The sequence below is a fragment of the Sarcophilus harrisii genome, chromosome 1 (genome assembly GCF_902635505.1).
Source record: "Sarcophilus harrisii chromosome 1, mSarHar1.11, whole genome shotgun sequence".
Lineage (NCBI taxonomy): Eukaryota > Metazoa > Chordata > Mammalia > Dasyuromorphia > Dasyuridae > Sarcophilus > Sarcophilus harrisii.
Window position 1 is genome coordinate 198631530 of NC_045426.1, and position 26999 is coordinate 198658528.

Here is a 26999-nt window from a genome sequence, read left to right on the forward strand (position 1 = left end):
TCCCACTAAGTCCTGTCTGCAATCGCTGTGCAAGGGATTTTGAGTTTCAGAGCTCGGTTGGTGGCCATAGCATCCAAGTGCCCCTTCTTCATAGCACAAACAATAGCAGAGACTTGGAAGTACAAAGTGCTTATCACATTCAGGCCAACCCGCAGGATGACTCCACGAAGGTGTTACACTACATGGAGAAGGAGAGACTGACGAGACTGACAACTCTGACCCTTCCCAGCTTGGCCTGCCAAATGGCCATGTGGAGAGGGATATGAGAAGTGATTTCCCTTTTTGAAGATGACTGACACTCATGGCCCCACCAAGAGCCTGCCCTCACTCCCATCCAGGATGAAGATTTAGACTACCGCTCTCAAAGAATTCCAGGAGGATGGGGATGAGAATGTTCCTGGTATCTGCATGGAGGTTGGGCATCAGGGTAAACCCGAGCCCATCCAGTGGATGCCCTGGATGATTTGGCTAGGTCCAGCCCTGTGGAATTCAGAAGGACATCCCCGTCAGAAAGGGGCCAGAGCAACATTTAGGCAGCTCCACAAAGTCGCAGTAGAGATGACCTCTACTCCCAATGTGGAGACCTCTACTACAATGATTCAGGTCCAGGAGCAATCCCCTGAATGACTCCCACAAAAGAATCATAACTGATCTAGAGACCCCAAGTACTATGGGTGTTTTTTGGAAGAGGTACTAAGAAAAAAAGGGGGAAAAGGAGAGGAGACCCTATAGGGAAAAGGAAGATGAACTCTATTATCCTCCAGCTCCAGCTCCCTACACTGAGTCAAAGTCTTCCCAAGAAAGGAGATTCAGAAAAAACCTAGCTCTGAGCTGGGAAAGCCTGGTGGTCTGATCCACTGTGGTTGTCTGTGATTTTCATAATTTTTGCATGTTTTTATATGTGTGGAAGGAGGGGATGCTCTCTTCCACTTATTCTCAATAAAAGGAAAAATATATTTTAAAGTTATGTGTGTTTTTCTTAGATAACTCATGATGAGTATGAACTGAGATAAGTATAGTAAGTACAGTATTCATCATGATACCATATCAATCATCATACCTCATACAACTGTCATTTTATCCTATGAGATAGATAGATAGACCCTATTCTACTAAAAAAAAAAAAAAAAATTAACCCTATCCCTATATCCAGTCTCTTCTGGATAGGCAGAGATCAGTTTAGAGTAATCATATCTCAAAGGAGAAATCACATTTTTAAGAGGAAAATATAGTTTATAACATGCAAAAACAACATTCATAGTTTTAAACTGTACTGATCATTTCTACTATATTTCAAAATGTGTGGGGTTTTTTTTTTAAGTTCCCAAAATCCTTTTCCCAAATAAAATGCCAGAATTGGTCAAAAACTTACCTCTGTTTCTTTCATTAGCAAATTCAGTTCTGATATCTGGCTTCTAACTTGGCCCTCTTTGCCAATAAGGTAATCAATGTCCTTTGAAAGTTTTTCCTGTTAAAATATATAAATGTACTGCAAATCAACAAAATTTTAAAGGCGTAATTAAAAGGTCATAGAAATAAAATAGGTTTTAATGTACTTATCTTTCCCTGAAAGTTTGTATTACAATCACTGTTGTAATAAAAATCAACTACTCACTTATTAAAAATCTATCACTTGCCTTGAATACACAGAGTCATAACTATTTACAAAACAAATGTAATAAAAAATAAATGTTAGTAAGGATTCAATTCAATAAACATTTATTAAGCACCTACTATGTGCCAGGAACTATGCAATTTATTCAAAGTCCTGGTTTACTAAGACTCAAAATTATTACTTCCTTAGCTCTACTACCTACCACCATTTAATGAAGGAAAAAAAAAAACTTATTTTTCTTTTCTATAGTACATAGGAGACAATAAAATCAGGTCTGCTAACAATCCCCAGAGTTAACTGCACCTTATGATACATTTTAAAAATTGAATTATTAACTAATCAATCAATAAGCATTTCCTAAGTACTCCCATGCCAGCCACTGTGCTAGGATGTAAAGTTATAAAAATAAAAGTAAAAACAGCTCCTGCTTTCAAGGAGTTTACAAACTAGCTAGAAAAAGCACGCACGCACGCACACACACACACACACACACACACACACACACAGAGGAAGGAGTTGATCAGGACATTAAAAAAGAATTGATTTCACCTTTCTCGACTGAACAAAAGGGACAAGAAAGAAAAAGGTGCTAAGATTTTTTTAAAATGTGAAAAGAAGGATTCTAATTTTGTTATCTCTTTAAGAAGTGTGAAAATTTAGGACAAATCTTGTCCCTGATTGGCTTTAAAAAAAAAAAAAAAAGAAAGAAAGAAAAATTAAGAAAGAAAAGAATACAGTCTCTAAACACAGATAGTAAACAAAGGCAATCCTGAGAAGGGTGCCTCTGGAAGAAATGAAGGTAGCCAACTATATATTCAAGACAGAACTAAGTCCTGACAGTCAAAAGTCTAGCTATGGAGAATGAGGACACACCAAGAAAATAAAAAAGGAAATTGGGACCTTATTATCCTGGAACTGTGAAATGCCTCAGTCATGTTCCCTTACACATGTGACTCACTGCCAGTATATCTCATATATGGTTCACTCTTCCCACAGACAATGTGTATATTTGTAGATGATTGTGCCCCAAGTCTATGGGAGAATGTTTTAAAGCTTCTACTCAAAATGCTGACATCTTATAAACTGAATTGTTTTGAGCACATTTTATATACTAGTTGACTATTTTAGATAAATGCATTATAAGCTTATATTTTTACAGATCCAGAATACTTTGAAGACAGCATTATAATTATTACTACCACCACCATATACCACTTCCCTCAAAATAATGACCCACCCTGCAATATGTGAATACTTAAGAGTTTTCATTGAAAGTGGGTAGTATTAAAAAATAGATATAGTATACTTTTGTAGAGAAGGCACTATGAGCTACAGAAACGGGGATAGTCAGAAAAGACCTCTATATAGAAAATGGCACTTGAACTGATTCTTGAAATAAAGTAGGGATTCTGTAACCGATAGAAATTAGGAAAAACATATTCTAAGCATGGAGAACAAATTAGGGCAAATGAAGAGAGAGAGTGCATATATAAAAACAACCTGAAAGCTAATTTCACTGTTGCATGTAAGGAAATAATGTACAATAAGACTGCAAAGGCAGAAAAAGGCTAAGAATCTGAATAAGGTAACATGGCCAGATTTGTGCTTTAGGAAAATCGGTCTGACAGTTATGTAAACTATTTATTAGAGAGGGTGAGGACTTGAAGCAAGGATACAAGACAGGAGGCTATTATAATATTCCAAGCAAGAAGAGATGAGAGACTGAACTAGGATGATAGGTGTCTGAATGAATACACTCTCACAGGCAAATCACTGTGAAAATAGAAATAGTAAAATTTTATATGTGGGATTAATGAGTGAGGAGTAGAAGAAAACACCAGAATTTTGAATACTAGGGACTAGAAGGATGGGCTCAAAAGAGTTAAGTTTGGAAAGAAAGATTAGTTTAATTTTAAACATCTTAAGTTTGAAATGTCTAAAGGCAAAAGGGAGCCATGGAAATTTACTTACTAAAGGAATGAAATTATCATACTTGTATTTAAGGAAAATCACTTTAGCAACTGTGTAAAGGATAAATAGTGCAGTGGGGAGAGATTTGAGGCAAGATGACCAAATAGGATACTAGTTATAGTCCAAGGGCAATTTAAGGTGGTGGCTTTGTAATGAATGACAAGAGAATGAATATATCAGAAATCTTATAGAGGTAGACTGAGCAAGATTTGGCAACGGAATAGAATGTGAGAACACTAAGGTTGCAAATTTAGAAGAGAGTATTGTCCTTGACAGAAACAGGATAATTAAGTAAGAGGGGTAAATTTGAGTAAATGATAATGAATTGTGTTACAGACATATTGAACTTGAAATATCTATGTTCATCCAGTTTGAAACAGCAACTAGTGACACGAGAGGGAAGTTCATGAGAAATGTCAAGAGCATTTGTGGAACAGTATGGCTGGGGGACCTAGTTGTGGTTTAAGGGTGGAAAGACAAGGACAACGTTGAATCCCCAACAGAACTCAGAAAATAACAGGAAGAAGGACTTATAGCACCATTCCCCACACCTCTGAATTAGAACCTCATTACAATAATAACGTGCTAAAAACAAAATATAACAATATTAAAATTTAAAGGGAATGAGCAAAGGAGAAAGAATTTGACCATAGACAGATGCTATGGGAATAGAGAAGATCTGAGTTCTTATTCAGAGGAACATAGTGAAATTTTAAAAGTGATTTCAACTTTAAAGACATGTCAAGTGGTCACAAGTACAAAGAGTTCTTGGAAGAAATTAAAAAGGACTTCAAAAATCAAACAAGAGAAACAGGAAAAATTAGGGAAAAAAATAAAAGCAATCCAATAAAATCAAGAAAATTATGAAAATCAACCAACAGGAAAATGAGACTAAAAAAGATGTGGAAGAAAATAACTCCTTGAAAATAAGATTTGGACAAGGGGAAACTAATGATGTTATAAGATACCAAGAAATAATAAAAACTAAATCAACTAATTTTGAAAACATATTGAGGAAAGAGAATATAAGAATTATTGTACTATCTGAAAATTATTATTTCTAAAAAGTGTCTTGATACAATATTACAAGAAATTTGATAATATTGTATCGACTTTTAAAAAATAATTTTATTAGTCCTAATTAATAATTTCTAATTAATTAATTATTAATAATTTAATAGTTCTAAAGTTCTAAAACAAGAGGGTAAATTAGTTTTTTTTAAATCTGAATTTAAAATTCCCATCTGAAAGATTACCATCTGAAAGAAATCCCAGGATGAAAATTTACAGGAACATCATAATCAAGTTTCAAAACTCTCAGGTTAAGAAGAAAATATATTACAAACAAGAAAGAAAAAAACATTAAATACTGAGGAGCTACAATCAGAAAAACATATGACATAGCAGCTTCTACTCCAAAAGACCATAGGGTTTGGATCATTATTTTTTGAAAGGCAAAATATCTGGGGTTGAGAGAGGATAAGGGATGGATTCTTACATCTGTGAGTAGAATAAGGAATAGGATACAAAAAAGCTATCATGATCTCAGACAAAACTAAAGCTAAAATAGATTTAATTACAAAGAAACTACATTATGATAAAAGATAGCACAAATTATGAAACAATATCAGTACTAAACCTATAGGCACCAAAATATGATAGCATCTATTATTTTTTTTAATTTTAATAGCTTTTTTATTTACAAGTTATATGCATGGGTAATTTTACAGCCATTTACAATTGCCAAACCTTTTGATCCAATTTTTCCCAGATACAAGGATAATTTTTCAACACTGACCCTTGAAAAACTTTGTATTCCAATTTCCCTGCTTTCCTCTTACTCCATTCCCCTAGATGGCATGTAATCTAAAATATGTTAAACATGGTAAAAAATATATATATTAAATCCAATATATGCATACATATTTATACAATTATCTTTCTACACAAGAAAAATCAGATCAAAAAAGAAAAAAATGAGAAATTAAACAAAATGTAAGCAGACAATAACAAAGAGAGTGAAAATTCTATGTTGTGATCCACATTCAGTTTCCACAGCCCTCTTTATCACAAGATCACTGAAAGTGGCTTGAATCATGTCATTGTTAAAAAAAGCCATGTCCATCAGAATTGATCACTGTATAATCTTATTGTTGCCATATATAATGATCTCCTGGTTCTGCTCATTTCACTTAGCATCAGTTCATGTAAATCTCTTCAGGCCTCTCTGAAATCATCCTGCTGATCATTTCTTATACAATAATAATATTTCATAACATTCATATAACATAACTTATTCAACCATTCTCCAACTGATGGGCCTCCACTCAGTTTCCAGTTTCTTGCCACTACAAAAAGGGCTAGCATCTAATTTTTTTAAAGGAAAATTAAATGAATTTCAGATGGAAATAAATAGCAATACTATAATAGTGGGAAATCTTTCCCTCTCATAATTAGATAAATGTAACCAAAAAGTAAATAAGACAGAAGAGGTAAAAAAAATGAAGAGAATTTTAAATAATGGGTGATATCTGGCAAGAATTGAATAGGAAGAGTAAGGAATACACCTTTTTTTCCTTCAGTGATAGATGGAACCTTTATAAAGACTGACCATATATAGGGAAGAAAAATTTGATAGTTAAATACAAAAAAGCAGAAATATCAAATGCATCTTTTTTCAAATCACAATGCAATAAAAATTATATTTAATGAGGGACCAGCGAAACAAAACTAACTGGAGACTAAAAGAAAATCTTATTTTAAAGAAAGAGTCAAAGAACAAAGCATAGAAAATCAATAATTTCACTAAAGAAAATGATAATAATGAGACAATCTATCAAACCCTATGGGATATAAAAGTAGTGATCAGACAAAAATTTGTATCTCTAAATATTTATATCAATAAATTAGAAAAAGAACAAACTGGATATGCAATTTTAAAAAACTAGAAAAAGAACTAAAAATGCCCACTTAAATACTAAACTGGAAATCCTAAAAATTTTAAGATTAATAAACAGTATAAAAAAATCATTGAATTAATAAATAAAATGAGATTTTATGAAGGGAACCCAATTAAAATAGATAAATCATTGGTTAATTTTTTTTTTTAAAAAAACGAGAAGTAAATCAAATCACGTATTTAAAATGAAAAGTATACCACTGATGGAGATGAAATTAAAGTAATTATGAATTATTTTGCTTTCTGTTTTTCTAAAATATGGCAACAGGCAGCTAGATGGCATAGAGGAGGGGAGAAAAATATGAAAACACTTGTATGAAATAATAAAGAACAAAATGAGTAGAACCAAGAGAACATTGTACAGTAACAGCAATAATGTTTTAATAATAAATTTGAAAATGACAATTAAGTCATTTTGAGTATTATAAATACTACAAAGGACCTATAAAAGAAGATGCTATCTGCCTGAAGATATCGTCATATTTGTTTGTAATAGTAATCCCATTTCTAGGGTGGGATGGAGAGGGAAGGAAAAAAAAAAAAACCATGAAAAGTACACAGAAGAGAATAAGAGAAAATTTAGAAGGAAGCACAGAAAGCAGGGTATCTTCAAAAACAATGTGTGGTATTTGTATATATTTTTAAATAAACTAGCCTGAAATGTAAGTTCAGGGTTTTATAGGAATCCTCTTTTTAATGTTGTGCTGTGTATATGAAAATATTTCTTTTTTGTCTTTATGCATTTAGATTCAAAACTAATTTAAAAAAAAATTATGCAGTGTCCAGGAAGAGAGTGACCAATAAATCATATACCAAGCACTATGGTAGGCATATTGAGGGCATAAAGTAAAAATAAAATAGCCTATCTTCTCAAGGTGCTCATAATCTTATCAGCAGTTTCAAATGATACAGAGAGGTTAAGAAAATAAACTAACAACAAAAAAAAAAAAACCCATCAAATTTATCAATTAAGAGACCACTGATAACTTTGGAGAGTAGTTTTAATAAAGCCAGAAGACAAAATGCAAAGGAATGAGAAATGGACAAAAAGGAAGAAGTGGAAACAATCAATATAGACAACTTTTTAAAAAGATTTTAGTACAGAAAAGGAAAAAGGACCTAGTAAATCAGTCAACAATCATTTATTAAAAGGTTACTATGTTCAAGAATTGTGCTAGACATAATGGATAAAAAGGAAAAAATACAGTCCCTGCTCTCAAGAGTTCAGATTCTAATAGGAAGACAATATGTAGATAATTATGTATTTAAAAAGATATATATTGTATAAATAGAAAGTAATTTCAAAGTAAAGGCATTGAAGAATTGGAGGAATTAAGTCAACATGACCAAGAAAGGCCTCTTGTAGTAGGAGAAATTTAAAACCAAATCCTGAAGGAAGTAAGAAGGTAGAAATAAGGAGGAAAAACATTCCAAGAAATTATTATAGTCAATAAAGTGAAATTGGGAGATGGAATGGCTTATGTGAAGAATATCAGCAAGGAGACCAATGTTGGAATCAGAAAGTATAGACAGGGAAATAAAATCAAGATTGTAAAGGGAGGAAAGAGCCCTGTTGGGAAGAGAATTAAATTCCATCCAGAATATTTTATATTTGATTGTAGAGGTATTAGGGAACCACTGGTAATTATTGTATAGGGAGATGTGAAATAATCAGATCTCTACCCTAAGAAAATGGTTTTGGCTGCTGAATGGCAATAGAATGAATTAGTGTTGGGAAAGACTTAATGAAGAAAGAACAACCAGAAAGGCTTTTGTAACATTCCACAGAAAATGTAATAAGGACCTATACTAGGATAGTAGTTATATAAATAGAAAGGAGCATATATGAGAGATATTGTGAAGAAACAAAATCTGATAGCAGACTGGATAACATATAATGTGTGTAAGTAAACAAGGATTGTTGTGAATCTAAATAACTAAGGAAATGATATAATCATACCTATGCTTAAAGAAAATCATTTTGGCAGCTATGTGGAGAATAGATTCATTTGGGGAAATATAATAGAGGTGATGAGACCAATTAAGAGGCCAATGCAATAATGAGCGAGACATACACATAGCCAGTGTGACCTGGATAAAGATTCAGCAAAGAAAAAAAGAGTTGATTGAAAGGTAGGAGAAAAGGATAAGAACAGTGTTTTATTTTCCCTTTCATTACCTCTTGGTAAGCCAACTCAACTCTATCCTGTCCTTTTCTCTCTAGATCCTTATCTTTTATCCCACTGAAGATCTTCTTGTCAAACTCCAGTTTTGGACTGCTCTTACCATCCTCTGCCTTTAATCTCAAATTCATGTTCTGTTGAGTAAAACTGCAGGAATGACAAAACCATGTTGACTGGATCCACTATAAATTTATACTACAAAATCTCAACTGGACCTTCACTGTAGTAAGACAATTCTTTCACATCACCTAATCACTCCAACTCACTATGACAACTTTTCTAACCCATTTTATATCCTCTTTTAAATCTCTACAGTTCCCTTCCCACCTCCTTTCTTGACTGAGAACCTTATCTCAGATTTCACTGAAAATACTAAGGCCATTCTCAGAGAGTTCATTTTCCTACCGTTTTTCATCTCAATCATTCACATATTTTCTGTCAGAATTTCTCCCAGCTTTGTTTTACATGATGAAATTGAGACCTTTACACAATACAAGTGATTTCATTTCTGTTTTCTCTGCAAATTGCCCCTTCTAACATCACTATTCTCCCTCACTAATCTTCAATCATTCTATTATTGTTGTTTCTCTTTTTACTCCTTTACTACCTTCTCTATTCTTTATCTTCAAAAAATGAAAGAAAACCCTCCCCTGATCCATTCATCTCCAATAGCTATTATCCCTCTCTCTTTTTTGTGACTAAACTTGCTGAGGATGCACGCACACACACACACACACACACACACACACACATATATATAAAACAGGATCCTCATTCTCTTAATTTTTGCAATATGGTTTATAATTTTATCATTCAATTGAAACTGCTTTCCATATTATTGTTCTGTAAGAAATGACCAACAGGATGATTTCAGAAAGGCCTGGAGAGACTTACACGAACTGATGCTGAGTGAAATGAGCAGGACCAGGAGATCATTATATACTTCAACAACAATACTATATGATGACCAGTTCTGATGGACCTGGCCATCCTCAGCAATGAGATCAATGAGAGCAATGAGATCATTTCCAATGGAGCAGTAATGAACTGAACCAGCTACGCCCAGAGAAAGAACTCTGGGAGATGACGAAAAACCATTACATTGAATTCCCAATCCATATATTTATGCCCACCTGCATTTTTGATTTCCTTCACAAGCTAATTGTACAATATTTCAGAGTCTGATTCTTTTTGTACAGCAAAAAAACAGTTTATTCATGTATACTTATTATGTATCTAATTTATATTTTAATATATTTAACATCTACTGGTCATCCTGCCATCTGGGGGAGGGGGTGGGGGATAAGAGGTGAAAAATTGGAATAAGAGGTTTGGCAATTGTTAATGCTGTAAAGTTACCCATACATATAACCTGTAAATAAAAGGCTATTAAATTTAAAAAAAAAAAAAAAAAAGAATCCCAATGGCAAAAAAAAAAACTGCTTTCCAAAATCATAAATGATCTCTTAATTGCCAAATCTAATTGTTTTTTCTCATTCCTTATCCTTATTAATCTTGTTGCAGTCTTTTAACATTCTCTTCTCCTTAACACTATCCTCTCTAGATTTCTAAGTGACATTGTTCTCTCCTGGTTCTGCTCTTATCTATCTGACCACTCCTCTTTGTTTCTTGCTAGCTCTTCATTCAGATCACACCTTCTAACTTTGGGGATCCCCCAAGAGATCTCTTCTGAGCTCTCTTCTCTTTTCCCAAAGTATCTCTTCTGTGCTCTCTCCTCTTTTTCCATCTCAAGGGATCTTGGATCTCTTCTGAGCTCTCCTCTTTTCCCACTATACTATTTCACTTGGTGATGTCATCCAGTATCATGGTTTCAATTATAATCTCTATGCAGATGACTCTCAGATCTGTTTGTCAAGCCCTGATCTTTTTTTTGATCTCGTCTAACATCTCCAACTGCCTATCATAAACCTAGAACTGCATGTCCTATAAACATCTTAAACACAACATATTTAAAACTCAAATAATCTCTTTCCTCAAATCCTCTAATTTCTTTATTACTGTCAAAGATATTATATTCCTGGTCAACTAGATTCGATCTAAATATCATACTACACAACTTACTTTCTATTACCTCTCCATATCTAATTTGTACCAAGATCTGTTATTAAAATACTACTTAACTTTACAACAATATAATACAAAGATTATACTTGTGACCAACCAGGATTTATGCCAGGAAAATACAGAACTCAACTCAACATCAAGTCTAAGTTAGAATGCAGGCTGGGTGAAATTACATGCAAATAAAAAATAATGCACACATAAAAAGTTATTATGGTAATGTAAATTCTTAAGACACACAATTGAAAGAAAAAAATGACTCCAAATATCTACAAGAAAATTCTTTAAAAAAAAAAAAAAAACAGTTTTGTCAGAGGTTTTATTAGAATTCTTAAGAGTTTTTAAAAGCTTTTGATTTTTTTTATTACGATATACCACAGGAAAAAAAATGGGGCAGGAGAATGAAAATTATGGAAGTATTGGAAAGGTAATTAACAGCTTGGCATATGAGGTTCAAAATCTTGCATGAAAAGTAAAAAGGGCAAAATAGAAGTCAATGACTTCAACAAGAAGAAATGATAAAACAAAGTAAAAATACAAGGGAAAAATAGAAAAGTAATGAACATAACTCAAGGAAAAAGCAAATCACCTCAATAAAATATAAGGAAAAAAGTTTAAGAATTATTGGGCTACCTGAAAGGCTTTATCAAAAAAAGAGCCTAAAGATTATAACTCAAGAATTCTTAAAAGAAAACTGCAGAACTCTTAGAACCAGCAGATAAAATGGGAACAGAAAGAATCCACCAGTCACTCCTGAAACCTCAAAATGAAAATTCCTGGGAACAGCATAGACAAAATCTAAAGCTCCCAAGTCAAAGAAAAAAATACTGCAAGCAGCCAGAAAGAAAGAATTCAAGTACACTGATGCACAATTAGGATCCTACACAATTTAGCAGCCACTACAATGAAGGATCAGAGAGCTGGAAACACGATACTTTATAAGGTAAAGAATAAAGGTTTATGGCAAATAAATCTGAGTTTAATCCTACAGGGAGGAAAATGAACCCTTGGAGAAATAGAGGGTTTCCAAAGACTCCTGATGACAAAAGCAGAGCTGCAGAATAACTCTGAATTTCAAAAACAGGAATTAAGACATAAAAAAGTCAACACAAATAAACAACTATAAGAGCGTAAACTGGGGCAGCTAGGTAGCGTAGTGGATAGAGCATCAGCCCTGAAATCAGGGGGACCTGTGTTCAAATCTGGTCTCAGATATTTAACACTTCCTGGCTGTGTGATTCTGGGCAAATCACTTAACCAAAATTGCCTCAGTTAAAAAAAAAAAAAAGTATAAACTGCTTACATGCTCACATTTTAATATAGGGATATGATTTCTGTGTTCCCTCTGACCCCTCTCATCATCAGAGGTCACTGAGGGAGTTTAAACACACAGAAAGCTCAGAAGTACTTTTATTATATCTTTATTTTCAGTGTACTTAAGAAGAAGTCTATATAAAGAAAAGGGGAAGCAACTTACACTTGATCCTTACTCTTATATGAAATGGCCTGAAGATGGAATAACGTACACGCATACACACACACACACACACACACACACACACACACACACCCCACTTGGACACAAAGGATTTTTAGTCAATAAAGAAAGAAAAAGGAAAAAGGAGAATAATGTATTTAAGAAATAATCAATGAAGGGAAGTATTATTCCTAAGCAAAATAAACCCTTAAGAATGTACAAAAATATTTAGAATTATTTTTGAGGTGAAAAAGAATGGAAATCAGAGGGGACACCCTTCCAGTGGCAAATAGTTGAACAAGTTATAAATCATAAATACGAATGCTTATGTGATATATATGATGTATAAATATAAATATGGTATAAATACAAAAATGTTATGCTATAAGAAATTATAAAAGAAATGGTATGGTTTCAGAGAAATCTGGTTAGATTTGTATTAAGTGATGCAGGATAAAATCAAGAAAATAATTTATACACTGATTACAACATTTTAAAGGTAACTTTCAAAGCCTTATGATTGATTAGTATAATGATCATGAGCTATTAAGAGAGGATGAATGATAATACCTAATATCGACCTCCAGATAAAAGGTCTCAAAGACTCAAAGAGTTATCTCACAAACATACACACCATTCTTCTGAACATGGCCAATGTGACAATTAGCTTAGCTTAACTGTACATGTTTTTAACAGGAATTTGTTTTTCTTTCATTTTCAATAAGGAAGGAATGGAAATTGAAAGTGCATTTCTGCTGTTTAAAAACAAAATAAAATTTAGTATAAAAAAGGGAAACAAGACAATTCTTTTTGGAGAGCCTGAAGTAGTTTTATTTTTAAATGTTTTCTTTTATTATGAACACTAAGACTTCAAATCAAATAGAATAGGAAAGAAAATTTTATAAGGAACTATTTTGAACACTTATTTTAAAAGATAAATGTTGTTTAATAAGGAATTAACAAATTTTCTATTTCTATATTTAAGACTTAATTCTGGGGAAGAAGAATATCCCCAATCCCTTTGGGCACTGAGATCACAGAATGAACCAAACTACAGGGAACCTTTACTTCCACATCAACCCCTCCTTTCCTTCACAACCTTCCTGATAACAGGTCTTTCTCCATTTCTTTTCCTAGAGTTCCAATTACTCTCCCCTATATCTCTATTGTCCCATTCATGTCCTGGACTTTCCAATGCACAGCAACATTTTAAACCTCTCTCAATTCCAAGAGTGATAAGCCCTAGTTCCTACATCCCTTTGTCCACTGGGATTTACTACTTTACCCTCATACCCCTTTTGACATTTGTTCTGACTGAAAGACCAATGGACCTTTTCATTCACCTGATCTTTATGATGTGTTATCTATACCAATCTATACCAATTATAATGTAAGCTCATTGAGAGCTGGAACTGTCTTACTTTTCTATTTGTATTCCCAGAAATTAGCACAGTGATCGTCATTTAATACCTTTCCTCCCATTCATTCATTCATTCATTCAAGAATCAAGACTCACCTTTAAGGTTTTATAGGCACTGCTAATGGTGGTTACCCGATGGTTTGAATGATTACCACCTAACTTACAGAGATGACAAACTGGTCTTCTACATAATTCACAGTACATGTTTACTCTCTCCATTTCATGTTCAGGGCACATTAAAATCTGTTGAGAACATGGAAGCATAAATATGAAAAAAGGGTGTCTAAAATTACCTAAATTAAAAGAAACAAAAACATCATAAAATCCAAACAAAATAGTAGCTTGTATTTGCACATATTACTTTGTTTTATAAAGATTTTATATATAATTTCATTTGATGCTCACAAAACCCATTCATGTGATCTATTCTTTCCAGTACCAGCTAACAAAACCAGCCATTTATCTAAATTAAAATGGGAAAACCAAATTATTTGATTATCACCATATATAAAAATTAGTCTTATTAGAATAATTATTTTTGATATGAGAAATTTTAAGTCAGAAAAATTTATAAAGAAATTGTATTTGTTAGAGTTTTTATTCACCTCAATTTGATGAACCAAGTGGATTACAAAATAAAGATGATTTAATCCTATAGAAAGTATCACAATACTTAACTTGGTATTTTAAAGATCTCTCTAACTACAAAATACAAGAGGACAAGGACAAGAAATAGGAAATAGACCTATGATTTCATCGATATAAGGAACTCCCAGATGAGGAAATTCCTTTTACTAATGCAGGTTTTATCATCCTCTCTGCATGAGAGATTTATTAACAAACAAGGTTACATAAACAATATATATGTGTGTCAGAGGTGTTTCTCCTGATCCCAAGATTGGCACTCTCATCTGCTATTCCATATTACCTCTCTCTCAAAAATTGGACAATCATTGATAACTGAGAATAATTCTTTTACTTTCAGGTAAATGATTTAAATGAATGGATTATTTAGAAGGTACTTGAAATTAAGAGAGAAGTTCAGCCACAAATGTGTTTTCTATAAAAATAACTGTAGTCTTGCTTGCTAAAAAAAAAAAAAGTCTAATTTAAATAAACCAGTTAACAGTCTCAAACTGTCCTTGATTAGCATATTTCCACCAAGTTAAAACTACTGTATTTTAAAATATAACAGACATGATTTGCTAATCACAATAAAAAGTTGTAAAGTTAAAATTGGGGAGGGAGGGAGAATATATCTAACCAGAAAGTCCATAGCATTACAAAGCATTCCTCCCTAAGTACCACTAAGGATTAAAACTTTATTTTCAAAATACAAGACAAACCTTTTTTTAAACAGAACCAAGAAAATCTAAAATTATGAACAAATGGGTAACAATTAAAATCTGAGCTTGACATATAAAATTTTTTTAAAATGGGAACCTCTTAGCCATATAATTTTAAAATACTTGAAGAAAAGAACTTGCAGAAAGAAGGCAACATTTTTACTACAGTCCTTATACTCCCAATCTTTGTCTTCAATGCCTTTGAAACTTCATCTTGAAAGCTCTGTTCACATCTAGATTGCACACACTAGAAGTATCCTTCACTCCTGTGGCTTCTACTTCTGACTAGATCATTCTTCCTAGAATCTCCATTTTAAGGTAAATGTCTGTTTCATTCTTTGTATTTGTATCCCCAACACCAAGGACTATGCTTTGTTAAACTTTAAAGGCCTAACTAACAAATGATTGTCAACTGAGTGATAAATCAGTTTTTACCTGATTTAGTACAAACTAGTAATTGATCTATTATTGCCCCCAAGTTTGGGGGGGAGGGGTGTGAAATTTTTAAATAGAATATCTTGATTAATTTGAAGGCAAATCTTATCATTTTTTTAAAATCTACTTACCTTACATTATTCAAAGTAAATTTTTCATGTGCCCCATAATTTAAAGAACAAGTCTGCCTCCTCTCTCCAAGTTTTTAATTATACATATACACACTATTACACATGAACATACATATATATACATACACACATATATACTCCCATATATATATAAGAATATAAACACATACACAGCCCTAAATAGTTCAGCAAAAATTCAGATAAAACCAACAGGTCAGACATAAAAAGCATTGGACTTAGGAGGCTACCTGAATTCTAAATCAGACCTTATCACTTACTAAATATAGGATGATCTTTTGCAAATATCAACTGTTTGCAAACATCCATTAAGCATCTATTCTGTTGCCAGATATTGAGGACACAAATACAAAGAATGAAATAATGTACTCAAGAAGCTTACTTTCTGAGGAGAAAATATGTACGTGACAAGTATATACAGCAGAGTAAAAAAAAATTAATTCCAAGTAAATACAAGGTAGTTACAAAGGAAACAGTTGGAAGGAGCAGGAAAAGCTTCATGTAGAAGGTGCTGTTGAATGAGTCTGAGTTTTCTCTGTAAATGAGTACATATAACATTTATACTATGTCACCTAATACATAGGATTGTTCTAAAGATCAAGTTAATATTTATAAAGCACTATAAAAATTTCAGCTATTATTATAATGATGATGGATCACACATGGGCTAATAGAGAAAAATGAAGTTTTAAATCAACCACTTGAAATCAAAGAGCATATTGGGTGAATAAAGAGCTGGACTTGGAGTTGAGAAAACTTAGCTTCAAATCTTATCTCCTATACTAATAGCTGTATGACAATGGATGTCTTTTAACTTGTCTGTGCCTCAGTTGCCTCATCCATAAATGACAGCATTAGATTCAATGGCCCTTAAGGTTTCTGTCAACTCTAAACCTACTATGCTATGTACCTTGAAGCCATGAAAATAAACTAAAAAATATGACCAATCACTCTTAATTCCTCTATGGTCACTGAGCACACAATTATATTCAAAAAAGGTCTCTATTTCCAGTCCCAAATCACAGTCCCTACATATAGAACATGACATGTCCTTGTTAAAATATAAAATGAAAAAATTGTTTAAAACTTCAATTTATTATGTTATTCCCCCCACCTCCATCAAAATCCCACTTACCTTAGGTCTAAAATTAGTGGTTGGGCCTACATACTCATGTTGAGCTTTTACAGTGCCCCAAGGATGATATATTTTGAAGCATTCATTACAGTAGCTTGCACTGCAGTCCATACAACTTTTAGTGGATTCTTGAGGTGGAGGTTTGCAGAGGTCACACATAATGGCTGTAGCTGCCCTGGCTGCCTGTCGGTATCGTTCCACAATCGTTTCCAAAGTGAAATTTCGAAACAAACCATTGATTCCACGCTCTCCCAGGTCAATATCATGCTCACAACCAGGGCAGGGAAAAGTGGTCGTCCTAGGAGTCAATGAGCTGCGTTTCCAGCCTGAATAATTGATCATTCCTAGTGTTTAGTTACAGCAGTGGGAAGATGATTAGAATGACAAAACACAGAATGAAAAAGGTTGCAAAAGAAAAGTGTATGTATGTACATTAAGCACACCAAACACAAAATACCCGGAGGACAAACATAAATCAATGTAAATTACACAAACTTTAAAAAAAATCTTTCTATGGAACTTTTCTTCTATACAAAAGATCAAATGCAAAAACATCTGTATTTTCCAAAATATTTCTTAAGGAGTCAAGACAGAACACTTGAAATAACAATAATCCCACAGATGGATCTTGATAAATATTTTTGATGATGTTGAAGAAACTTTACAAGCCCTATATACAGCTTGCTGTGCATATTTGTTTGCACATTGTTTCCGTTGGATCAGAAGCTCCTTGAGATCAGGGACTATCTTTTGTCTTTTTTGGTATCCCCCAGCATTTAGCACTGTGCCTGGCACAAAGGAGGCACTTAAATAAATTTTTAGTGACGTTTTCAAGTCCTCAATTCTCTTTCTCACAGACAAACACATGTACACACATGCATACACTCGTACACACGTGCAACCTACCACATACATATATAGCTATGTAAAAATAAAGCCTTATCTGGTTGCATATGCAGTCCTACAACAGAAAATTTCACAAAGTAGCTGCAAAACTTCTATTGTATATTCCCCTATTTTCTCAGAATCCTACCAGTTTTGGTTCTGAAAAGAATTCAGTTATCAGTTATAATCATTAATGGACATTGTAGTGAAACCCCAAAACATACTAAAATAGTCCCATGCTAGGTCTGAATTTCAAAGTATTATAAAATAAGTATTGACTCTGCTTCATTAGCCAATAAAATATGAAATTTCAGTAGGTAACATGTTAGTTTTAAAGTACAATATACTAAAGGTTGTATAATACTATAACACATTCACAGTCAGAAAAGTTAATAATTTTAACAAAGTCCACAATTTTTTATGAGCTAAAAATAAAAGATTACTTTCTAAATGTCATAAGATTTGGACTACATGGAATAGAATCTTCTGGTTCCCAACTTAAACAGGAAAGAGCTCTGGATTTGGAGTCAAGAAAACTTGGCTGTGAATCCAGTCATTTTTAAGCTTTGACACTGAGCAAGATCCTTGACATCTCTTGAATTTTAGTTTCCTCATCTGTAAAATGGATGGAATGGGAGAGGACAGTTGTTCTAAAGTCAGAATTTCTATACTTTTTTTTTTGTTTGACACAGACTCCTTTCCACAGTTTGATAAAATTATACACCTTTTCTCAGAATACTAAGTATATAAAATAAAATATGTAGAATTACTATAAATATATATTCATTTAGATAAATGTCATTTCAAAATAATGGCAACTTTTTAAAAATGTGACTTAAAAAATCTAAAAAGTTGAAGGCAGAGAAAAGCATTCATTCAAAGATGCTTCATAATACATCAGCTTAATAAAATAAATAATAAATGCAAGTTTTAAAATACAACAGTAAAAATGATTTATGATTCAGTGGTTCAGTTTCAAGGAATGAAACACAAAACATATTTATAATTTCATAGTTTTACCATATAGAGTAGATCACTCGTGAAAATGAGATGGATAATTTTACCAAATGAATAGTTTTAAATTTACTTGTTAAAGCTAAAAGTTTTGATTAGTAAACAATTGGAAAAATTATGGTAATGAAGTCACATTTTAAACATGTACATTCAGGATACTATGATTTTATTTCACTGCATCTTCAAGGTCACAATTTATTATAAAGTGCATCATTCTTTTTCCCTGAGTCTCTCTTAGGTCCCAATTTTTTGTCACCCAAAATTAGAATTAGAGTACAAAACTAAATTTATAAAATAAGATGGCATAGGTGAGAAAAATGTTTGCAGCATTAGTCTATAAATGAAAAATATGTTTGATCAAGCTACAGTGACAATTTCTCAGATAACTGATTTAAATATTTTCATTAGTTTTCTAAAAATTACTTAAAATTACTTTTTAAAAATTACTTAAAATCTAAAAATTACTTAAAATAAAAAAATTTCCATCATCATAATTTATTTTAGTAACATAATTTTCAATGCATATTTAATAATTCAGAAATAAAAATAACATAATAAATCATGTGCTCAGGTCCCTAAAAGCAGCAGAGTTGATCTGAAAGCTTTAGGAAACAGCTCTAACAAAATTAAGTCTACAGATCAATAAAGAAATTGTACACAAACACAAAGGCATATACATACATCCTTAACTTTTCTTAACTTTCTCTCCTAATTTGGATTTAAGGGGACAGACTGACTTTTGGGAGAATTCCATATGTTTTATTATGAACATCTGTAACATGTAATACTAATGGCAGAGTAAGATACAAAGTAAGTGATGTCTAGACTAAAAAGAATATGGAAGAAGCAAAAGAACAATAATTCCATTGTAAAATAGACTATCCACTATCATTTCTTTTTAGCAGTTGCTAAATAAAGCAGCAGTTCCTAAAATAATTAGGAATCTATCTGCCAAGATAAAGTTAGGAAGTGTATAGATACAATAACAAAATACTTTTCACACAGAGTATGGCAGAAACTGGGCATTGACCAACATCTTATACCCTATATCAAGATAAGGTCAAAATAGGTTCATGATTTAAACAAAAAATAAATTAGTAGATCAAGGGATAGACCTGTCAAATCTGTGAAGGGAGGAATTTATAGACAAAGATTAACTAGAGAACATTATGAAATGCAAAATGGATAATTTTTATTACATTAAATTAGAAAGATTTTGCACCAACAAAACCAATGCAGCCAAGATAAGAAGGGAAGCAGAAATTTGGGAAACAATTTTTGCAGCCAATGTTTCTGATAAAGGTCTCATTTCTAACATATGTAGATAACTGACTCAAATTTATAAAAATGCAAATCATTCCCCAAATGATAAATGATCAAAGGAAAAGAATAGATAATTTTCAGATGAAGAAATTAAACCTATTTATGCTCATATCGAAAATGTGCAAAATTAATTAGAGAAATGAAAATTTAAGACAACTTAATACCACTTCATACCTCTCTGCTTGGCTATGACAAGAAAAGATGGCAAATGCTGGCAGAGATATGGGAAAACTGGGACACTAATATACTGTTTCTGATCAGAAAAGAAGAGGAAAAATACCCACATGTGCAAAAATGATGGTAACACTCTTTTTGGAGTAGCAAGGAATTGGAAACTAAGTTAATGCCCATCAGATGGAGAATGGTTGAGTAAGTTATGCATATGGAATATTATTATTTTCTAAGAAATGATGAGCAGACTGAATTCAGACAAACTCGGAAAAGACTTATGTGAACTGATGCTGAGTGAAGTGAACATAACAGAGAACACTGTATACAGTAAAAATAAGATTATGAGATGATCAACTGTGATGAATTCAGCTCTTTTCAAAAATGTGTTGATTCACAATCCCAAATAAAATTGGGATGGAAAATTCCATCCACATCCAGACAGAGAAGTGTGAAGACTGAATATGGATTGGAAGCATTGTATTTTCACTTTTCTTTTGTTTGTTTTTCTAGTGTTTTTTTTTTTTCATTTTGGTCTGATTTTTTTTTTGTACTACATAAAAAATGTGGAAATGTGTTAAAAAGCGCATTGTACATATTTAATCTACATCAGTTTGCTTGCTATCTTGGGGAGGAAAGAAGTAAGGGAAAGGAGAAAAATTTGGAACACAAAATCTTACAAAAATGAATGTTATAAACCATCTTTGTGTATTTGAAAAAATAAAATGCTATAGAGGGGAAAAAAGAAATTATATTACTTTAAACAGGATGACAATATAAACTTCATTTTTAAATCCATAATAAGCCTTAAAACAATGTAATAAAAATGAGTTATTTATTCCCTCTATTAGATTAAGTCTTTTAAGGGAAATAATTATTTCCATTTTCATTTATGTACATTGTACAAGTTAAGAAGACACAAAAGACATAATAAAAATTTGTTAAAATTCAGGAAAAGAATATTATATTTCTTAATTTCAACACATAAGACAATTAATTTGGACATTAATAATTCAATTTAAAATAAATTAAATGTCTAACCATATTGAAGATTCTAGGTCTAATATTACATCTTATTGTACTTTATATATTCATTTGGAAAAGAGAATTTCTGGCCCAGATTTCTTTCTACCACTGTTAAACAGAAAAAACTGTGATGGGAAAGAAATTCATCCTTTTTCACATCACTATGTGAAGAAAAGTACATTTTCCTACTTTCTATTTTGAGGTTCAAAGGACTGTTTCTGGAAACTAGAAGGTTACCACACCAGCAGAATCAAAGTTGGGAAACAAGTCATAATTCTAGTTTTGAGCAGCTGGCAGGTATCCTTATCTTTCTTCTGTTTCTTGTTTTTCTAGACATGTATACCCTTATCTTTCTCCCCTACTTTTTGTAAAATTCCATTTTCCTATATTGCTTATGTATTAACATTCTATATAAGGCTGTTGAAGCTGATACTCTGGGCTCACTAACTTTTGTATAAAATCAATTGACTGTATACTTTGAGCATAATTATGAAACTATCTCTACATCATTAATTGGTGATTAATCAATGTATGCTTGGATTATTTTTATTTTATTAGCAATGCCAGATAGGAGAAACTAGGTAAATCAAGATCAATTTTTCCATGCCAGTAATTCTACACCACAATATAGATTCTATCTTGAAATAAAAAGGAAAACTGCATTCAAGTTAGTATTTTGCATATTTGGCTCTTTACTATTTTTAATTCCTGTACTGTCTTAGTTACCCTTCCATTCTGATCTAATGTAGAAATGTGGAAAATCAGTCAGCGTGTAGAGGGCTGAAACTATTGAGTCGATGCACTGAGGTCAGGACAGCCTAGCATTTGAGGCTAACTACCGATTGGACAATACTCTATGGGCATATGCTAGGGAAAATAGTCCTTCCCACAATCCTCTGCTGGCTCAATGATTGGTGTCCACAGAGGATTTGTAGGAGGGACTAGGGGGTGGAGTAAGACTAATCAGGGTTACTCTTGGCAGTAGACAAGGGAGAAGGTGGTTGCAGAGTTTCTGCTTCCCTCCTGTTCAATTCTGAGTCTAAGACCAAGAATAAAGACTTTTGCTTATTCTGACTCCGGCTGATTCTGAGGTATCTGGGGTGCTAGCACAGTTGCCACATCAGTGGAACGTGAATGTCTCTTATTAAGGATATAAACCTGATATAAACCTCAATTCTATCTTGAGTAATCAGAGATTCCCCAGATTCTAGTAATTCTGGTCTGGTTTATGGCAACTGCCTATTGATTAGAAAACAAAATTATTCCTGGTCAAATATATTCCCCATATGGGAACTCTGTTCTAGTCTGTAAAGGGCAGGAACTCAACTTTATACTAGTCAAACTCTGTTTAAAAAAAAAAAAAAAAAAGTATAGACTATAGATATCACAGCTGAAATTCACCATCTTTGACCTCAAGGAGGATCTTCTGCTTCTGAAATACAATATATACTTAGGTTAACTGTTGAAGCTTTCTATCCAAATCAGCTCTCCCTAACACCTAACATCTGTAATTTTTGTAATACTGATGCTTTTTGTAATACTGATGCAGATGATAGAGGATTAGGAATGGCCACCCAGATGAACTCCCCTAATATTCCTCTCCAAAACTCCAAAACTCCAAAAAACTCCAAAATAGACCTAATTAAAAAGATATTGTGTTGTAAAAAATGACATCAGGTATGATTTCAAAAAAATATAAGACCTATATGCAGAGAATGGATCACAACTCTGAGCACAAATTGAAGAACAATCTTTTCATTTTATTTTTCCTGCCTTTTTTTGAAATATAGCTAATATGGAAATATCTTTTATATGATTTCAATGTATATTTAACATATTGCTTGCCTTCTCAATGCATGAGGAGGAAGGGAAAGAATTTGAAAAGAAAAGAATGCAAAATTAAATAATTTTTAAAGAAGCAAAATTACTTCAAAAGTAATAATTTCATCTTTGTGTTCTTCCTAATTCTGGTCACATCGGTGAAATACTTTCCCAATTTGAGTAAATTTATAGCACTGTTAAGAGACTCAATTTGTAAAAATGTATTTTTGGTGCCTATCTCCAAACTCTGATGAAAATGTGATCTGAATTTTTTTTTAATAAATGCTTAAATATCCTTTGGGTTTTTCAGTTAGCAAGCACTTAGGACTTTCTTATAAAAAGCACACACTTCTATCACTGTTACTGAAGAGTAACAGATTAACTGTTTTAATGCAAGGGAAAGGGAGTGATTTCAGCAACTAGAAAATAAACAGAACTGATGCCAGTTTAAAATAGTATTTCCAATGAAGTCCAAAAACAGAAAGGGAACATTATTTTGTGACTGTGAAGCCTCATCTGGTACTTAAGAATTATCCGTTACTACCTCTTCTCTGTAGCTGAGCCAAGTTGTTTCTTTAAATTAGGAAGCAAAAGGTTTAGTTTAAATAAAAATTAATTTTTAGGAATGCTTTACCCACACCTATTTTCTTCTTTTAACAGAAATTGATTGCCTCGCTGAATCAGAAGCAAAGTCACCTAAAAAGAATTAAAATAATATGCATTTACAAGCTCTTAAAGACCCAAAGTGGAAAAGCATTACCTGACAAAATAAGAAGCTATCTACATAAGCCTCGGAGTTTCCATTATGATCAGGGAAAAGTAAAAAGTTTTGCAATTACATGGCATTGTATAAAAAACTGCTAATTTGCAAAAAGAGGGATTCAGTGAAGGAAAACAGCTCTGAGGATAGGCTTGGAATATTATTAGGAAAAATCATGAGAAACCGAGGAAACAGTGAAGGTAAATAAAGTGTTAAATCAGAATGTGAAAGAAGTTTGAAGTTTTAGACCTCATAGAAATAAGAGATGCGGGAAGGTTTTCATGCCTATAAATTTGCAAACTATTTGGAGAAATACCTGTTACAATTTGTTGACCTAAGATTTATTTCACCAATTCAGATACTCTTGTTGGTGTAGGAAAATAGCCAGAATCATGAACTATGATTTAAATTAACATCATTTTTCAAGATACAACATTTACCAAAGAAAGAAAATAAAAATAAATTTGCAGCATGAAATTATTTGAGTATAGCATACTAAATTCTATCCTTGATATTTACATACATAATTTTATTAGATGTAACACAGGTTATGTTTACAATTATCTATGTTTCAAAAGGACCAAACAGACCCCCTAAGGGAAGAAATGAGAATGCAACACTGCCATATTACTATTTTGTGGAAGATCTTTCATGAGAGACTTACTGAAGGTAGTAGTAAAATTTATAATTTGAAATTCTGGCAATGAATGGACCATGGCAAAATTTAAATTATGTACAGTCCCACCTTGCAAATGGGGATCCAGATTTTATTTGGGTTTATTCTTAACAAAACTGTAAAGTACAATGTATTTTTCCTATTAGGACAACTGTGATATTTGACACACTCTTTAAGCAAACAGTTTTTTCATGGAAAAATATACTTACAATTTGGCATTAAAACTAAACATTTAGAGACTAAGAATAACAATTATAAGTGTAATTGGATCAAAATTACTCTTTTGGGCTTTACCTACCTTCACTACTTTCTCAGTCCCTCATGAGTTTTCTCTAACATATCCCAAGCCTCCTTAGAACTAGTTTCATTCATTAAATCTCTCTTCTTAGCAAGTTTTTTTTTTAATACCAATTAAAGGCAAAATTTTTACTTTTCCCCAAATAAACTAATAAACAACAAAATTATTTTTAAAGAGAATTCAGATAAGTATTCATAGATTAATGTTATTTGACTTATGTTTATGTTTTTAAAAGTTCATGATAGTTTTGTTAGCATTATGCTTATGATTTCTTGCATTTTGATTTTTGGGAAATCGTGGTATAAAAATGCTGTTAACAATGTGATATATATCATTAGAAGATTAGCTCCTGTTTTGATCTGAATGTTGTAAAATTAGGAATCTGAGCTATCACTAGATTTATGGCTAGAAATTTATCTTAAGTATTTCCTTGGGTATACTTTGCCTTAAAATGAATAATATTGGAGAAATTAGCAAAGACTTTATAAATTCTCATTATTTGCAAAGTTTTTTTAGGATTTGCCATGTTCTCTAGGGCATGTGATTAAGTGTAAACCTTAAAAATTCTAAAATAGTGAATCTGTTTATCGAGAAACTGAGATTCCCCTCCTGCAACACAAACACAAAGAAAATGTCACATCTTACATACTTGCCATTTATATTATAGAAGTGAGTACTGATTATAAAAAATTATGAATTGCACCTAGAATAGTATGTTAAAAATTATATCTTTCAACCAACAAACTCCAGTTTAAAAGACTTTTCTTTCTTTTACCCTGGAGTTACTATGAAATGCTTAAACATCCAGTCTAATAGAAACTAATAATAGAAGGATATGAATAAATTACTATATATTCACCTTATATATAAAACTCCAGAATGTGAGTTTTTTTTTTTAACTTCAGATGGTTAATTTTTACATCAGGATATATTTAAAGTAGAGAAAAAACTGATGACTGGATTCTTTTGGAAAAACATGTACTTAATAAGTACTGAAGATAAATGTTATGTTTTATTCAGTTACTGTATCAAGAAAATGAACTATACCCTGCTCTAAACTGTAAGAAGAATTTATGACAATGTTTGCTCTGAGTTTTGAATTCAGGTATAAACTCTTCAAATTATAATATAATTATGTATATTATAATTATAACTTATATAAGTTGACATTCAAGAGAAATACCATGAGCCATTCAAAAGGAATGTGATCTTAGAAATGCTATAGGTGACTATTAAGAATCTGGGAATGTTGAGAAGATAGCCTAACAAGGGTAATGGCAGGATTCTGTTGACTCAGTTTTCCTGTGTTATTTTCTTTCTAAACAGAAATGTTTCCTATCTGGTTGTTTCTGAGTCTATGGAACTCTGTAACATGACTGGCTATTTCAAAGAAGTATCTATAATGTTCACGTTATATCAAAAAGTTAAGGGAGTTTTGTCCTGGCATGCCAATTATAGGTCAGTCTATGGCTTTAGACTTAGGCTTGAAGTAGTACTCCTGATTTTATTATTAACTAGGTCCCTTCTGCATTCATAGTACATTTCCCTGATGATAGCAGGAAATATGTAGTGTTTGATAATGGATCTTTTATCATTTACATTCATCAAGGATCTCTGAATCACCATCAAAGGATACAAATACAAAAGACCATTCTTTTATTTTACTATTCTGAATTTGTGACTACTACTTGTCTAATCTTTCTTTTCTAGGTGACAAGGGAAAATCAGTTTTTAGACTTGCTATTTCCTTACTTTTTGTTTTAATAGTTAAATATTAATATATGATAGGTCCATATAGTATCACATCCATTCTGAGTGATACAAGAATAACATTTATTCTCAAATAGGGGATAAAATAAAGAAGTGATATAATAAAAGATGTAAAAGTTTTCATTTTTAATGGATTTACTTAAGGAAAAGCAACCAGATTAGACTGCTACTATTTGAAATCTTGGATGTATATGACTGGCTTTCAATTGTTTTCCAATGAGTAAAGAAATATACTTAAAGAATTCATGATAAAAATAATTATATTAGCAGTATTGAAACTTCATCTGTTATGCCAGTGAAAAACAATGGAAAAGGCCAGTTAAAGATGGTGGTTCTGAAAATGTGTATTCTGCAATTTTATACTGCAGGAAATAGGGGAACTACTGAAACTTCTCTCACATTAATCTGAATATCCAAATACCTATCCATACAATTGTCTCCATACACAAGCTTTGGATTTGTTTTAGTAACTATTTATAATGTTTC

The 26999-nt window shown here is 32.2% G+C and overlaps 1 protein-coding gene across 6 annotated transcripts in view; it reads right to left on the reverse strand.

Annotated features, from left to right (window-relative positions):
- TRIM36 (tripartite motif containing 36) overlaps nt 1–26999 on the reverse strand; it is an 89228-nt gene that overhangs the window by 22992 nt on the left and 39237 nt on the right. For 4 of the 6 annotated variants that reach the window (XM_031968475.1, XM_031968463.1, XM_012541139.3 and 1 more), the window contains exons 3-5: nt 16773–17116; nt 13804–13950; nt 1373–1468 (exon numbers count right to left, since the gene is read on the reverse strand). In XM_031968475.1, the coding sequence (XP_031824335.1) occupies nt 1373–1468; nt 13804–13950; nt 16773–17116 (587 nt within the window). The remainder of the gene's footprint in view (nt 1–1372; nt 1469–13803; nt 13951–16772; nt 17117–26999) is intronic. The other 2 variants (XM_031968469.1, XM_003759496.4) reach the window with 1 other exon arrangement.